The sequence below is a fragment of the Anopheles stephensi genome, chromosome 2 (genome assembly GCF_013141755.1).
Source record: "Anopheles stephensi strain Indian chromosome 2, UCI_ANSTEP_V1.0, whole genome shotgun sequence".
In the NCBI taxonomy this organism is placed as follows: domain Eukaryota; kingdom Metazoa; phylum Arthropoda; class Insecta; order Diptera; family Culicidae; genus Anopheles; species Anopheles stephensi.
In genome coordinates, this window is record NC_050202.1 from 90,243,301 (window position 1) to 90,259,604 (window position 16,304).

General features: G+C 48.5%; 3 protein-coding genes across 16 annotated transcripts in view; 1 reads left to right on the plus strand and 2 right to left on the minus strand.

The window, feature by feature from the left end:
* The window catches only part of LOC118505173 (alpha-actinin, sarcomeric), a 20,591-nt gene extending 17,489 nt beyond the window's left edge, over positions 1–3,102 (plus strand). For all 13 annotated transcript variants that reach the window (XM_036040616.1, XM_036040627.1, XM_036040621.1 and 10 more), the window contains exons 8-11: positions 72–601; positions 676–1,480; positions 1,553–1,882; positions 1,965–3,102. In XM_036040616.1, coding sequence (XP_035896509.1) covers positions 72–601; positions 676–1,480; positions 1,553–1,882; positions 1,965–2,123 — 1,824 coding nt within the window. In that variant the 3' untranslated portion in view covers positions 2,124–3,102. The remainder of the gene's footprint in view (positions 1–71; positions 602–675; positions 1,481–1,552; positions 1,883–1,964) is intronic.
* Positions 3,103–3,835: 733 nt separating this feature from the next.
* Positions 3,836–4,784, minus strand: LOC118505257. Its single transcript, XM_036040815.1, has 2 exons — positions 4,179–4,784; positions 3,836–4,089 (listed from the first exon to the last, which is right to left on the minus strand). The coding sequence occupies exons 1-2, from the start codon at positions 4,488–4,490 to the stop codon at positions 3,943–3,945; spliced, it is 459 nt and encodes a 152-aa protein (XP_035896708.1). The 5' UTR covers positions 4,491–4,784; the 3' UTR covers positions 3,836–3,942.
* Positions 4,785–6,106: 1,322 nt separating this feature from the next.
* On the minus strand, positions 6,107–11,994 carry LOC118505156. Of its 2 annotated transcripts, none has more exons than XM_036040549.1 (6): positions 11,301–11,994; positions 9,591–10,297; positions 9,458–9,531; positions 8,270–9,393; positions 7,759–8,209; positions 6,107–7,524 (listed from the first exon to the last, which is right to left on the minus strand). In XM_036040549.1, exons 2-6 carry the CDS (start codon positions 10,270–10,272, stop codon positions 6,316–6,318), a joined length of 3,540 nt encoding a protein of 1,179 aa, XP_035896442.1. In that variant the 5' UTR covers positions 10,273–10,297; positions 11,301–11,994; the 3' UTR covers positions 6,107–6,315. The 2 variants fall into 2 exon arrangements, with proteins under 2 accessions (XP_035896442.1, XP_035896443.1); XM_036040550.1 differs by lacking the exon at positions 11,301–11,994 and adding an exon at positions 10,390–11,259.
* Between the last annotated feature and the right edge of the window lie 4,310 nt (positions 11,995–16,304).

Consider the following 16,304-nt stretch of genomic DNA (forward strand, 5'->3'; position numbering starts at 1 on the left):
ATTGACCACTAGAAAGCAAGCATTTCCTTCGAGTTGTTGAAATAAAAACGTTACCCGATTGTTATCGCTAGCTGCTGGAATGGATCCGACGCACGATGCCATGGCTGAACTCGAGACAATCGGACAGCACGCTGGCTGGTGTGCAGAAGAAGCTGGAAGAGTACAGAACGTACCGCCGCAAGCACAAGCCACCACGCGTCGAGCAGAAGGCCAAGTTGGAGACGAACTTCAACACGCTCCAGACCAAGCTGCGTCTGTCGAACCGTCCGGCGTACATGCCGACCGAGGGTAAGATGGTGTCGGACATCACCAACTCCTGGAAGGGTCTGGAGCACGCCGAGAAGGCGTTCGAGGAGTGGCTGCTGGCCGAAACGATGCGCTTGGAGCGTCTGGAGCATCTGGCCCAGAAGTTCAAGCACAAGGCCGACACGCACGAGGACTGGACGAAGGGCAAGGAGGAGATGCTGCAGTCGCAGGACTATCGCAACTGCAAGCTGAACGAGCTGAAGGCGCTGAAGAAGAAGCACGAAGCGTTCGAATCCGACCTGGCCGCCCATCAGGATCGTGTCGAGCAGATTGCTGCCATCGCTCAGGAGTTGAAGTAAGAGCGATTCGCAAGCCGCCATCGCCGGGTGGGCTTGGTTGTGCTAAACAGTTTTCCCCTTTCTATTGTAGCACCCTGGAGTACCACGATTGCGCTTCGGTGAATGCCCGCTGCCAGCGTATCTGCGACCAGTGGGATCGTCTCGGTGCGCTGACCCAGCGTCGTCGCCAGGGCTTGGACGAAGCGGAACGCATCCTGGAGAAGATCGATCTGCTCCACCTGGAGTTCGCCAAGCGTGCTGCGCCGTTCAACAACTGGCTCGACGGTGCGCGTGAAGATCTCGTGGACATGTTCATCGTGCACACGATGGAGGAGATCCAGGGCTTGATCCAGGCGCACGACCAGTTCAAGGCAACGCTCGGCGAAGCGGACAAGGAGTTCAACGTCATCATTGGGCTGGTGCGCGATGCCGAAGCGATCGTGAAGCAGGAACAGGTACCTGGAGGTCTGGTGAACCCCTACACCACGCTGTCGGCCGATCTGATCAGCCGGAAGTGGTCGGAGGTGCGCGCCCTTGTGCCGCAGCGTGACCAGACGCTGGCCAACGAGCTGCGCAAGCAGCAGAACAACGAGATGCTGCGCCGCCAGTTCGCCGAGAAGGCAAACGCCGTCGGACCGTGGATCGAGCGACAGATGGACGCGGTCACGGCGATCGGTATGGGTATCTCGGGCTCGCTCGAGGAGCAGCTGCACCGTCTGAAGGAGTACGAGCAGGCGGTGTACGCGTACAAGCCGAGCATCGAGGAGCTGGAGAAGATCCACCAGGCGGTGCAGGAGTCGATGATCTTCGAGAACCGGTACACGCACTACACGATGGAGACGCTGCGCGTCGGCTGGGAGCAGCTGCTGACGTCGATCAACAGAAACATCAACGAGGTACGTTTGTGGGTGCCTGTGATGAAACGGACGTAGCGTAACCAGGCTATTGTACTGCTTTGGTTGTTTTAGGTGGAGAACCAGATCCTTACTCGCGACTCGAAGGGCATCACACAGGAACAGCTGACCGAGTTCCGCTCGAGCTTCAACCACTTCGACAAGAACCGAACCGGCCGACTGGCACCGGAAGAGTTCAAGTCTTGCCTCGTGTCGCTCGGCTACTCGATCGGCAAGGACAAGCAGGGCGACATGGACTTCCAGCGCATCCTGGCCGTGGTCGACCCGAACGCATCGGGCTACGTGCAGTTCGACGCCTTCCTCGACTTCATGACGCGAGAAAGCACCGACACCGACACGGCGGAACAGGTTATCGATTCGTTCAGAATTTTGGCATCCGACAGGGTAAGTAAAGCTGTGTTCGATCACTACCTATCCGGCCAAACGATGAAGAGCTGATGTTAATGAGTCGTTCCGTCCCCCATAGCCTTACATTCTTCCCGATGAGCTGCGCCGTGAGTTGCCACCGGATCAGGCCGAATACTGTATCCAAAGAATGCCACCGTACAAGGGCCCGAACGCCATCCCCGGAGCGCTGGATTACATGTCCTTCAGTACGGCGCTGTACGGCGAGAGTGATCTTTAAGCGGCGCTCGCCACGGCCGAAACCACCGCTGATCGTTGATCATCGAGCTGGCGACAAGTACACCAACACACCACCACACACACGTACACACAATCACGCAACAAATGCCAACAATGTGTATGCGGTGGAAGCGAACCGCCGCGCCATCAACCGTTGTTATTTCAACTTTTGTCTCTACTGCTGGTTTTTATTATTATTATTATTATTTCCGTCGCCCAGCAGCAGGAGTGGGGCGAGTGTAAAGTGCTGCAATTGGAAAATGGTAGCGTCCAACGTCTTCGTACACAGTCACGGGACAGCAGACAGAGAGCAAACCGTACATCATGTATGTTTTGTTTCGATTCACTTGGTGTAGTGCAGGACAAATCGTGACTACTACTACTACCACTACCACTACCACCACTACTACTATCGAGGGCAGTTAGGAGGAAGCACGTGACGATGGGAAAATGTGTGCCAGCCATCAGTAAAACACACAAGCACACATACCACCCACACTCGTTATAGGAAGGCGTGAAGGAGAATTGTAGTAATCGGGGTTTGCGAGAATAGACCGTGAACGTGTCGGTGTGCGTCAACACCAATACGAGCGAGCAAAAGCGGATAATGTTGAGAAACCATTTTATTTTATTGCATATTTATTATGATTACGATTACGATTATTACGCTATGGTTATGATTATGATTTTCTCCTTTCTTTCTCGCAAGATGATGATAATGATGATGATGATGATGATAGTGATCGTCGATACACACACAAACCAACAAACAAACAAACAACAAAAACACACACACACACACACAGAGACAAACGCAAACAGAATCAATCATGAAGGAGCGATCGATCGAAGTCTTTGGAAATCTTATTTATATAATAAAAAGAAACACACAAAAAAAACAACAACAAAGAGCGACACAAAAATGTAAGAAAAAAATGCTACAAAAAATGCTAACAAACACAACTCTAACAAAACCAAAAGTGTGCCAAGTCTTGAATTTCATTCGATTCGTTTTTGTTGTGTTTGGTTTTTTGCTTTGCTTGCGAAGACCGTGAGTCTTTGTCTCCTGTAGCAGTTCATGGCACCACTAACGGTCTGAGACAGCAACAACATCGCTACAATTTTGACCTACCGTGACGCATGTGGATAGCCTTAGAAAGCCTTTTTGCAGTGGGTTGTTCGGTACCATTCTCATAACATGGCCAACCAACCAGAGAGAGCCTTATAGAGCTCGTCGTTCTAACGCTGCCAAGATGTCCAGATGCTTCTGTGGGAATACTACCAACACTCAGTCAATGGTCTATACAGTGCCTTATACGTCAAGGCCTTTTATAGGTTTTCGACCTGTTTATCTCCATCTTAAGATTGTGTGCTGCTTCCTCGATCCTTTGGAGGCACTTCAATGCAGCAGCGAAGATTGTCTCGAATGACCCTCTCTTACAGAATCTTCTCCGTTGCTTCCCATGTTAGTGTTTGTTGCATGGAGAATTGATCAGTGTTCTCCGTCTGCTAGCTAAATTAAGGCTGCTGCGGACAAAACCTTACCATTGAAGCTAGTAAGGAAACACAAAAACTCAAATCGCGCCAATGCTTCGTTGTGAATGTTTGTTAACCAGTAAAAACACGGTTTTATTTGAATGCGTCTCAATATACTCTATTTACAATCTATCTATCCTACATAATATTCAACAAGGTTTTAAATAGGCGCTAGCTGGGGAGGGCCGTGCAGTTATTTACAATGCTTTCTACGCTGGAACAAGCCCTTTCCGTCTGGTGGCGAGGGTAAGGTAGTAACGATGTACGAGCACGCGTCTCGTTGATTAGGTAGCACTGGGTTCAACGTCGTACCGGTTCTTGGATGGGTGTCCGCCGACGGCCGGTATGGTGAGAGACCTTAGCAGAGCTTTCGGGGTTTCGCTTCGAAAGAATCCTCCGTAGTATTTGCAGGCCGTCTTACATCCAGAGTACTGTAGCGAAGGCGGGAGAAACAACGAGTTAGATTATTTTGGTCGTAAGAAGGCAACTGCCCGTAAAGGGAGTGGGGTAGAATGCTTACACAAATCACATCACTGCACATCAAGCCGCGCACGATGCGCTTCTCCTCGTGCAGAATCTTGCAGTAGTCCCAGCACATGAAACAGTTCGGCCGATCGGTACACTCATCCGTCACGACAATGTTGTTGATCTCCTCGTGCAGATGATTCGCCAAGCAGATCGCACGGCACTGGCGCACTGGTTCCGCCATCGGGGCATTATAATCACTGATCCGGTGAATTATCCGCGCGTCGGTTACGCCAACACAGCAGAGCAACACAGTTAACTGCACGGCGACGGCAATTGTGTACGATTGAACGTTACTGCACTTCATTTTGTATCCGGATTGCGTTCACTTTTACTTGCTTTTAAATGCTCCAAATCGATCCGAACCTCACATCACACGATATTGAGCTGCGGAGAGGATAGTGTGTTCACACGGCAACGGTCAGCTTGCTAATGAGCCACCGGGGCTGCTGCAATGATCCTTTCTACTGTGCACGGTTACTGGAGGGGCAATGGTCGTCGACCCGGGGTACACTGGCCCAAGCACATTTTTACCACCGTCTTTGGCAACGAAAGGGTTGGCAGAACTTCATTCATAAAACTTCCCAGAACGCTGGGGGTAACAAGAGGAGTGTAGAGCAACAAAAATATACCGGAAACATTTGGCCATCCCTGTTTTGCGAGGCGTATTTCACACACGGGAGCAAACGGGGTAGACAAACTTCAACTGGTGCGAGAGCGAGAGACGTGCGTTGGCTATTTCTCCCGCGGGGGTAAACGGGGCCGCCATTCGTCGAGTGTCCTTGCAGACATCCCGAATAACAAGACTAGAAGAACGAGACGGCAGCGTCTACGATTGATGCTCGAGTCGATCGGCCGGAAACTGTTGCTTGTGGTGGGAAACCCAAACCCGGCAAGCACGAAAGGATACAGGAAGTACACTCGGGACACAATGAATGGCGTCGCGGAAGTGATCGTGTGTTTTCCAACCAGGACGGATGTGATGACGGAGCTTGGAAGCAAAGCAGAGTGCAAAGTGTGTTGTGTTTTTTAGTGAAAATTGCTTTATTTTGTGGTACATTTTCAAATCCACAGCTGTGGTCGTGGCTTACTGCATTTCCGATCGTTCACAGCTAGTTGGTAGTGTGAGTGCGTATAACTCTTGCCTTATGGCCATTCACTTTTGGAATGATTTTTTAGTGAGAATCCATCAGGATCTTCATTACCACAGGTAGCGAGTGCATCAAGAGCCTGGCAACGGGTACGAGGAAAACCCATTAAAAAATAGAGCAAAAGCTGGACGACACGTATCAATGGACCAGAGTAAGGTATTTCCCGTTCATTGATAAATTCTCCCAGCTCGGTGTCTCTGCCCAGGCCCGTATCTGCCCACTTTTCCAGTTACGTTAACGCGGGACGCGCGGGGGTAAAAGACAGCCGTGGCAAGAGGTGCGCATCTGCTGCGTCCCCCGTGCGTCGTATCCTGTGGTCGCATTAACGCTTCTCAAAACATAAACAAAGGCCCCGTAACGTCCCACAAAAAGCAGTGTCCAGGTCCAGGGTACAGGAAGACACCGTTTCCAGCCAGTAATTTCTGCCAGGTGACGAAAAACTCCCGGTCCCCGAGATACCATTGTGGTTTGTGGGGTGATCATCGATCGCCAACATAGCGCCATTTTATACCCACAAAAAGTGTGCCGAGGGTAGCGAATTGGTGCGGTGCAGGATATCGGTTGAATGGGCGACGGGTGCATTTGCATCCGGGAATGTCTTGTTATTTTACGATGGTGTTGTTTTTTTGTGTCCGTGAGCGAGAATTCTGGACCACCAAAAAAAAAAAACCCTCACTCGTTCACGTGGTGTACGAGGAAGCAATGATTTCAGACCAGGATATCCTGTGTCTTGGGATCTGCCTCAGGAATACAACCATAAACACACCAGCTCTACATAATGGCATAACAATGATTACTTTTATTTCGCGCTATGTATCGCACTAAAGCTACCATAACCTATGGTCACGTGAATAACTGCAAACTGAAGTTAGAGTTGGTCGCGATGGCATGAACGAAGAATAGTTCTTGGAACAAGCTTAAACCTAGCGCTAACCTAACGAGATAAACAAAACAACAAAATCTACACTGCGCAGCTCGCACTCAAAACTTCAACAAAACGCTTTCCGTCTTGGAGTACACGTTCCAATCCTTCTTCCGTGCGTTATCGTACACGTAGTGGAGCGCCATGGCCGATTGCGTCCCGGACACGATCAGCTCCAGCTTCTTTTCCTTGTCGAGCGTGTTGCTGAGCGAGGTGTAGTACGCCACACCTTGCGGCGACAGTATGGAGGAGAAGTGTGTCCTTACGTGTGTGTTCAGCTCGGTCTCCACGTCGAACGTTTGATCGCAGTACTCGCAGAGAAAGATCGACCTCAGCTGCTCATCGTCAGCGTCCGTGGATTCGGGTGTCCGAACGCGTTGCTTCGATTTCTTACGCTTCCTGTTGATCGTAAGCTCCGGTTCCGCGTGCGGTTGACTGTTGTTGTCCAGCATCTCCACAAAAAACAACTGCTCGCCATTGCTTTCCTTCAGCGTTAACTGGGGCTTGGGGTACTCCTTGCTCTCGGCGAGAAAGATCTGCAGGTTGTCGGTGTTGATGTTGTAGGCCGGCAGATGGACCTCCTCATGCCGTCGGCGCTCGTCGTCGTCCGCCGTGGTGAACGAGCAGTACGAGCAGTGTTTGCCCCCAGGGGTCCTAGCCGTATGCTTTGCCTCGTGCTCTGAAATATGGCTTTCGTGAAAGAACCGGGCAGGACAGCGTTGACAGTAATACATGGTGGTTGGAACGGGATCGAGCAGTCCCGATTGATCGAAGCTGCTGCCCGGCACGCCGCTCTCACGCATGTGCTGTTCCAGATGTTCGGTCAACTGCTCCATCGATTCCGCACGGAACTGGCAGGAAATACATTCGAGCTGCTCGCTTGGCACTGCTGGTGCCACCGTTCCACTGTCCACTAGCACCGTGGAAGGCATAATGCTGCCGCTGAAGTTGATCATATCTGCCGGATCCTTGTCGAAAATTTCCACGATCGGTTCGAGCGTGTTGGGCGGACATCCGACGTCATCCATGCTGAAGGGTGCGAGTGGTGGAGGTATGGTGGAAGTCACCAAAGCCTCGATCGATTTGCGCGAGTGATCGGTGGGGATAATTGATGCGTGGAGCACATCCTCGATCACGTACACGGAATGTTGGTTCGGTTTGTTTTGATTCCGTTGCTGCTGCTGACCGTCACCGTCCAGCGGGTCATCCCTTTCCGAGTTGACATGCTCAATAAAAACGTGCCCGTTGTGCTTCAGCCGACAGTGTCTCTGTGGAAAGAAGGGAAATTAACGGAGTTAATACGTATACCTACGATCCACTTTTGCTAGCTAGTATTAGACTGCACACGCTAAACGCTAGAGAAGGAAACCGATCATAGTAAGCCAAAGAGAGAGAAAGCGCCATCCATCCAATCCCAACCAACCATATTAGCAGCCTACTTTGATCTACATGCACCAACATTAAGGATTTTTTCACACAAACACACACTAGAATCTCTATACCTGTATAACGTGTTTCCAGTTAGAAACCTGATGGCAATGGCCACAACGGTAAGGTGCGTTATGGCGCCAGGTAGTGGGCATCGCCATCCTTTGCGAGCTGATACCGTCACCATCGCCGGTTCTATCACCACCACCACCGACTTCCGGCGGGTTCGTTTTATCTCCAGCACCGCTAGCATTAGTTAGTAGTGGGGTTCCATTAGTAGTGGTACTATCGTTGCTAGTGTTAGCTGCACTTTTACTAAGGCTACAATGGTTCGAAACCGGTGGCGTCGGTGTACTGGAGGGTGTGGTAATATTATTCGCCGTACTGTGGTTCTTCGGCTGTTGTGGTTGTGGTGTATTGCTGTGTCTTTCCTGGTCCATTGCATCTTCTAGCTGTTGTAGGGTCGTATTGACTCCAGTGTGTGAGTTGGTCACATGCTGTAAAAGCTCCTCCTTGGATGAAGTCCTGCAATAAGAGAACGGGAGATATAGAATATTTACTTCTAGCGGACTGTAGCTAGCTTACCTATAATCGCAGAATTGACATTTCAAGTGACCGTTTTCCGACGGCTCATCGCTCATCTGTTTATCCTCTAGCAGCAGATTGAATCCCGGTATGTTGGCCAGCGCCTTTAAATCAATGTTGTACGCACTGCACGCCGTCATCAACTCCGACATGCTACTTTCGGCCAACGTTTTCTGATAGCTCGTCGATTCCTTCGCACTATTGTCCGTAATTTGCATCAGCGTGATGTACTTATTGTATTTGGTGTAGTTCCTTCGTCCCGTCTCGTCGTTCATCAGCACACCGGCATTTTTGTGGCTCGGATCGCGGATCGTCTTCAGCCGGATGTGTTTCGTGATGTCCCAGCGCCAGTTCGAACGGTACGAGCATAGGGAACACTCGAACGGTTTCTTGTTGAGATGGCCCACAATGTGCACGTGAAAGCGGGAGGCTGTCGAGGCCCAGAATGAACAGTGCGGACATTTGAACACTTTCTTCATCACACCAGTCGCGTTCGGATCGCTGGTTGCAAGCTTGCTCGTCACTTCGCCGTAGCCGGGCGCTGTCTCAATGCCACAGTACGTTTCCGATTTGCCCTCGAGAATCTCCACATCGTCATCTTCCTTGGAGGCGCTCGATTGACTCTTCCCATCCAGCTCACTGCCACCAGCACGTGGCGTAGAATCTCCACTAAACATGTTCGCTTCCAGCAAGCTTTTCCACATCTCGTTCGAAGCACTGTCCGATGCGTCGCTTTGTGGGAAAATGTTTTGGCTCGAATCATCGATCGATTTCTGCAACAAGGACGTTATCAGATCTTCCTTGTGTGACGTCGCGATGTGGTTCGCCAGATCGATCGTAGACTCGAAGCTAAGCTCACAAAATGTACACTTTGTCTGGGGTGACGGTAAGCGCACTGGGGATGTAGGTGTGTCGGATGACTTTGATGCACTATCTGCCCGAGGCATCAGCATAGACATCGGCACTGGTTTGAGTAGCTCCTTTTCCGGTCTGGTTGGAACAGGTGTAGACGGGGCCAACGGAATCAGGTTGGGAATTGGTCGGGGACGCTTTCTAGCCACGGTTTCACTTTCTTCCGAAGACTTCCGCACGTTTTTCTCCATTTCTAGACTCCGGTTTGCGGTCTAGAAAACATATGGACATATTAATAGAATGCAATTAACCTTTTAAAAAAATGGTTGGTAGTACCTGCTCTGGGGATTTTAGAATACTTGATAAACTGTCCGTTTCGGACTTGATTGCTGGATTCAATAGACCGAGTACTGTGGACAATGAAAAGAATTAATAAACTGTCAACAGCAGGAACGTGAAAACAGCTTACTAGATGAACTCCAAGCCGACGGTTCGATGGTGTTCAACAACGATGGCAACAAGGATGCAACAAGTTGCTGTGCGTATGCGCTTCCGAGCGCATCCAAAATCTTCGCGTCAATCGATCCAGCGGAACAAAGGTCCTCGCCCTGGTGTCTCTGCTGTTTGGGACTCTCTTTTTTAATCACTTTCCTATCACTTTTGCCTGGTGACGCTGTTTTATGAGGTTCCGCCGACACACCGTGCACCATTCTTATGTGCCGTGCCAGCTTTTGGTAGTGTCGCGACGCGTACAGACATCGTTTGCACTCGTACACACTAATCTTCTCACCGTGCGTATCGCGTAGATGCGTGAGATAGCAGCGAGGGTTCTGGGTGAAGTAGTTGCAGCTGCCACACGAGTAGTTGCGCTTTATTTTACACTGTGGCAGTACCAAGGATGCTCCGGACTGCTTGCTCGAGACCAAGTGGGCGGCAGGTTCGGTATCGCACGGCGGGAGTAGAGGAGCGTTATCGGAACCTTGGCTATCACCAGCACCATCGATAAGTGGCGAATGATCGGGTTCGGATAGGTCTTGGTGTGGTTCGGTTTTGATGCGTTCGTTTAATAAGACCAGCTGCTCAGCACCGCTGACCGCTTGCCGCACTTTTCGTTTGCCCCCGGAGCGTCGTACCATGGAGGGTACTTCCATGCTGGTGTGAAATCGGGAAGTTGTCCTGGAAAAGAAAGACCAGGGCAGGTATTAGATAATGCAGCTTGACTGAGGCTGAATTTTCGGACTACGGGGCGTGCAACAGCAACTCCCTACCATTGTGAGAATTATAACGTTACTGTCGTTGCCTGTGAGGGGAGCCAGAATACTACTGGTAACAGAATAAACGCAACCCTCAGCACAATCGACGGACTTATTTACACACACACTATTTTCCTCGGGCTCGCCTGTCGGATTCGCTATCGGTATGTTATGTCTGTGCTAGCGTACCGATGACATTTGACGCGCATGCGTACGATATCCCGGAGGTCGTACGAGCCGAACCGGGCAGCGACGGAGGCTCTTCGTCAGCTGATGTGGAATGTGGCAAGCGTACGAGATAAGGAATCGCATTTGAATTGAACCAAACGCTTCAGAAAGATATCAGTTCTGAGGGGTTGAATTGTTTGCAGAATTTGCAGCCAAAGCGACAGTCTACTACGCGACCAAGATGTCGCCGTGCCAGTGGAGGCAACAGTTGAAGTGTTTCGTGTCCTCAAGGCAGAAACAATTACCAATTAATACCATATAACTACATCCACATAGAAACACACACATCCGTTCTCGATTTTAAGAACAGCTCCCAAGATTGTCTCGGTCTAGTGCTCTAGCCAACAAGATCACCGCCAGCGCCAGTGCTAAGAACGCAAACTAACGCGCGAAGGCTAACCAGACATTCAATTGACGGCAGTCACGTGTGTGTCCGTCCGCTGGTCCTCTGCGCCCTTGCTAAACCGTTTGGCGGTGTTTTGTTACGCTCGCTCTGTGTACGCCGCTGGTAAGCGTGATCTGCAAGCTAGCAGCACAGCACGCTCGATCACACAACCAAACCAGCACAGGAAGATATTTAAACAGATGAGTCGCGTCGCGGCCTTAGCTGAAGTTTTTTTTTCTGTCTTGCCCTCCGTTCTCTCGCTCGCAGCACGAGCGTGATCACCGTGCATGGGCTGAAGATCTTCCATACGAACCATGTGTACGCCGCCTTATTCCTTCCGATGGCTGGTATTGCTGCTGCTACTGCTGAGAGACAGTGATTCTGGTCTGCTCCCAATCACCACTACACCATCGGGAGCACTAACTGAGGAGTTGGGTTTCTGTTGCACAACAAACGGCCAACCTATCGGGGCAACCGACGCACGGTACTGATAAGGGCCCACAAACCGAAATCGTTCCTCTGCAACGGCACAGGAGGACGCAAACACACTTAAGCCGTGCCCGTGCGTTGGTTTCAATTTGTCACGATTGCAGATGTTTGAGTGGTGGATCGAGGCTAAAAATAGCGAACAACTAATTCGATTCACTTAGAACCGCTGCCCGTGGCGTGGCGAATTTGGGAACCGTGTTGTGCAGAATGTTCTTCACCCAGCCTGTCAAGTCAACTTCACCATGGCAGATACCACAATCCCGAACGCTGGTGCTGGAGATCACAAAGTTCTACGCAGTTACACAACACCGATAGACGAGCGATAGAGGCGTCTGGGCGAGTCCGCGACTATTCTAATGCAACTGTTTCATTTCCATGAGCGAAGACCACACTAGACTGCAGTCGGTTCTGCGAGAACGCGAGAATGCGTCAACAGTGCCCCTGGCAGCGCATTTGAACGCTGCTGCTGGTACACACATTGATGCATCACATATGTGCACAGTGCACGGCAAAGAACGATCTCCACTCGCTTGATTACGCGCACCCGCTCTCGCCAGCTGCCGTGCTAAGGAGGCAGGAAGTGTGGAGGCCTGTGGAGGAGCACTAGCGGAGACCGGAGCGCTTGTTGTGGAAGCATAAGCGTATCTTTGGGATGTACGCTTGTTTCAAACAGTTTCGTGCCCGCAGTGTATTAGCGTTAGATTGACAAACACACTCACATACAGCGTGTTGCACGAGAGCACGGACAAGTGTGTCACGGTTGGGCGGATTGGTCTACTGATTGTGGATGCTGCGATCGAAAGTAATGCGTATGTGTCCACTATCTCCAGCGTATCATGTGAAACTACTAAAGTTTTAAAATAAGCGAATGACTTGGTACACACTTCACTGTGCCACACTGTACACGTTATATCGTAAATGGCTGACCTTTGCTAAAAAGTGCACCGCAGCTTGATGATTGTGAAGGCACAGAATTGCGCTTAGCTAGGAGATCTCGCAGCCAGTGGAGCAACAGTGTTACTTGATTCGAGCAGTCGTACGAGCGGACCGGATGCTGTGACTCTAGAACAGTGTTTTGTGGATGGTTCTTTTGAGCAGATGAAGTGTTTTCTTGCTGCTCAATTCTTTGGATATTTACATAGATTTTTTCTTGAAGTTTAGTTGGTTACATTAGATCTTATAGCAAAAGGAAGTTTAAGGATTGCGGATTAGATCACAGTTTTGATGATCTCTAGTCTAGCTCAGAGATGTCGAACCTTTGTTCTAGGAGAGCGTCCGAATATCTTTGCTATTTCTCGATTTAGTTTTGCGGACCAATAAACTAATTCGGGTTTAAATCTCAGGGCAAACCTTTATTAGTTAAAATCCTCATCTTATTTGGCATTTCTACCTCTAGTCGGAGGATTCAGGCTTACTTGGTTAGGCTACTCTTACTTGAAAAGTCGGTCCTCTGGAATCTGGATAGACGGAAGTCGTTCCGGACGAGTTTCGATGCCCAATATGGAGGGCCCCATAGAGCCCCAATAGGGCCAATACGAGTTAGATGCCCAATAATACTTGACAGCAGCGGACAGTTAGAGCTTGGTGCAGTGGACTTGAGCAAATTAATTTTATTGATTATAATTGCATAGGTAACTGGGATCAAGATCAGGAGATTTGTTCAATAACGCCTAGTATTTATGTTTAGAAGCATTATTACTTCCAAATTCTATTATAATTTTATATTGTATTCATAACTTTGTTTTTCACTTGCTAGTTTTAGTCACAATCCAGGTCCGACACGCCTGCCTTAATTCATAACGATGTTAGATAGAAGTTGACTCTATGAGATCAATGGTTAATAGCAGATCGTTGTTTCAACTATACATCGAGGAGAAACTTTTTCATATCCATCGGGCCCAGCTCCACGCCTGATTCACCCATTTTGTGTTAAAGCCCCATGATTAAGACATTAGAAAATCATTTGTAGCATCGCGAAGCTCCCACGATCTCGTGATCATCCGGTGATCCTTTCCCTTCCTGAGGATGGGCACCTTCACACACACACACGTAAAGGGAGGATAATCAATGAGCAGAGATTCATAGCCGTGCCGTTTTAATTTAATTTATCCCGAAACGAGCCCGCTACAAACATCAATGAAAGCGATCGGCCAAAAGGTAAGGCAGAGAGATGAATCAACGCTACAGTGATCGTGTCGCCGGGTGTCAACTGTGCGAAGGAAAGGAAGGCAAGGAAAAACCGCAAGCGCAAGGAAGCTTCATCTCGTTCCCGGTTTCTTCCGATCGTTCGGTGTTTCTGTTTCTTGCCTGAACCTCACTCCGGCATCAATCTCATTTACACTTGTTTATTATTTTCACCGAACCGTGCGCTCTGTTATTAAATATAATAAATCATCAAAGATCAGGTGATTTGAGACGATTTGATGCAAGGCAGACGGTTTTTTCTTCGGACGAAGGTACACGGCATAGGGATAGGGATAGGGGATGGTTGGAGAGGGTTGTCGCTACCACGCCGCGTTATACGATCGCTAATTCGCTGCAGGGCCCGCTCGGTTGGAGCCTCGGTTCCCTTTTTCCAATTTTCTTCACGCGAACAATAAGTTATGTTTCGGGGCAATGTTGCTGCCGTCTTTTATTAGGGCTGCGCTCCGTGGAGCATTAGCCCGAATGGGGCCTTAAGGGATTGGGGTTTGGTTGTTGTGCTTTTTTTTTTGTTGTTGTTCTGTGGCCTTCGCACCGAGGATGTCTTCATTTACGGTGCGAAGGAATGTGGAAGTGCTGTTGTTGTTTTGAGCGTGCTTTTATTCTTCCTTTTGGAACGAACTTTGTTTACGTTGAGTTGTGTTAGCGAGACTGAATAGCTTGAAAGTGGTTAGTAAACCTGGGCGATTCAGAGCTGAACTATTTCTGTATGATGCGATCTTAGGATTTTACTATTATTGTCGGGGGGTTTGACAACTCTGGAATCACTGTATTTCCAAATAATACCTAACCTAACTAAGAACGTAAACTATTTCTCCAAGACATAATATTCCTCATTAAAGCTATTCTAGCAAAGGCGAACGGATCACCGGATCATCGCGACCGATTACAGTGTAGAATGGGGTGTTCGAAGTGTTCATTATAAAACCATTAACCAGCCCGGAATGCAATAGAGCAAAGGTCCGTTGGAGAAGCGCGCTAACCAAAAACCCCTTAAACATACTGAACTGCGCTGAAGATGAGACGAATTGTGCCGGGTGATAATTGTGATGAGCGTCGGGAAGGAATGATCCAAGCCAACAACTTAATTTGAAGCTGACAAAAGTGAAAAACTTCAAACACCATGTCCAACAGCTGGAATAATCCACTCAAGACACACGATCGTTAGTCATGTATATAGCTATGTTTGGGGTTGCTTTTGGGACTTGTTCCTCATCCCGTGACACCTTTCGGTCTGACGTTGCGAGTCCTTTGCGAGGCACAGCGGGAGTTCTTTGGGGAAGCTCAGTGGAACATTTGAAGCACGCCTGGTTTTCACCGAGGGTTTCACTGTTGGATTGCAGCTTTGTGGTTAATTTTATGTCCGCAACTTTTTCTTCTTCATCGTACAACAAGTTTCCAAACCGGCCGAAGACGTTTGATGGAGAGAAGAAGTCAGCAAAAAAGTGGTAGCCAAATTAGCCCGACAAACATATACCCAAAAAAAAGCGCTTGTGTAAATGAAAGCGCAGGCATCACTTCCGGTTGCTGTTGGTGCGTATCAGTGCGGTTTTATGAATTAAGCTAACCACAATCCCGTTGGTTGATCGGCCATAATTTGATTGGTGTTGATTGAGCGGTACCTAACGGTTGTTTGAGGTTTCACCTTTTCCTGGTTGGTGAACTGTTGTTCGCTTCATGATTTGGCCCGGTTGTTTGTGGAGAGCCAGGTGCGCCCGGTGAGTATCGGCCATTAGTTATCGGAAGTTATTTTGATTTGTTTCGGAATTCCGGCACAGTAACTATGAAGAAGTCAAAAAGGCAGTATGCGATAAGTTTATGAACATGACACATTATAACGTGTTTTGGAATGATTACCATATGTTACATCTCGTTTTAAACACACGAGGTTGCATGTCTTGGGACAGTTTGGCTGCCGAAGATTGGCTTCTGAAACAACTCCATTGTATGACACCTTTGATTGGACCGATCAAACTTATCTGGAAGTGTTGAAGTTATTTGGATGGGAAAATGAAGAATGACATATTCTAAAAGACAATTGGAAAAGTTTTCACTATTAGCAATATTTCTTTCCTTCGTCCCGTTGCCCGCACGAACGCAAACACAACATTATTTTGAATTGATTTATTTTTAAAAAGGAATCACATTTTTGGAGTACGCTGCTGACAAAAAATAGTAAAAAAAATACATATTTTAAAACTCTTCCTTCAACACAGTAACGTACGTACAACTTCAGCTCGCAAATCACTTCCATTCCGATCTGTTAGTTGATGGTAAACAATAGCAAAACGAAAGCAATGCACTATACTCTTTTTTATTTTTTCCTCTCCCTCTCTCTCTCTCTCGCTCACATAAAACGGTTAGCATTCGAAAAAATCAACAAAGAAAAAGAAATTTAGATGATTGTTCTAAAAAAAAGTTAAATAAACTCGAAACATTTACACTTTTACGTTAAATACAATAGTTCAATCTCTGCTGCTGTTTGCTTTTTTTCTCTCTGTTTTACTGTTTCACTTTCTTTTCTTCTCTTTTTTCCGTCATTAGAACATGGTTGTTTGCTTGTCTGCATGTTTTAGATGCATTTATAAGTTTTGCACATAAGTTTCACATATTTTCCTTTTTTTTC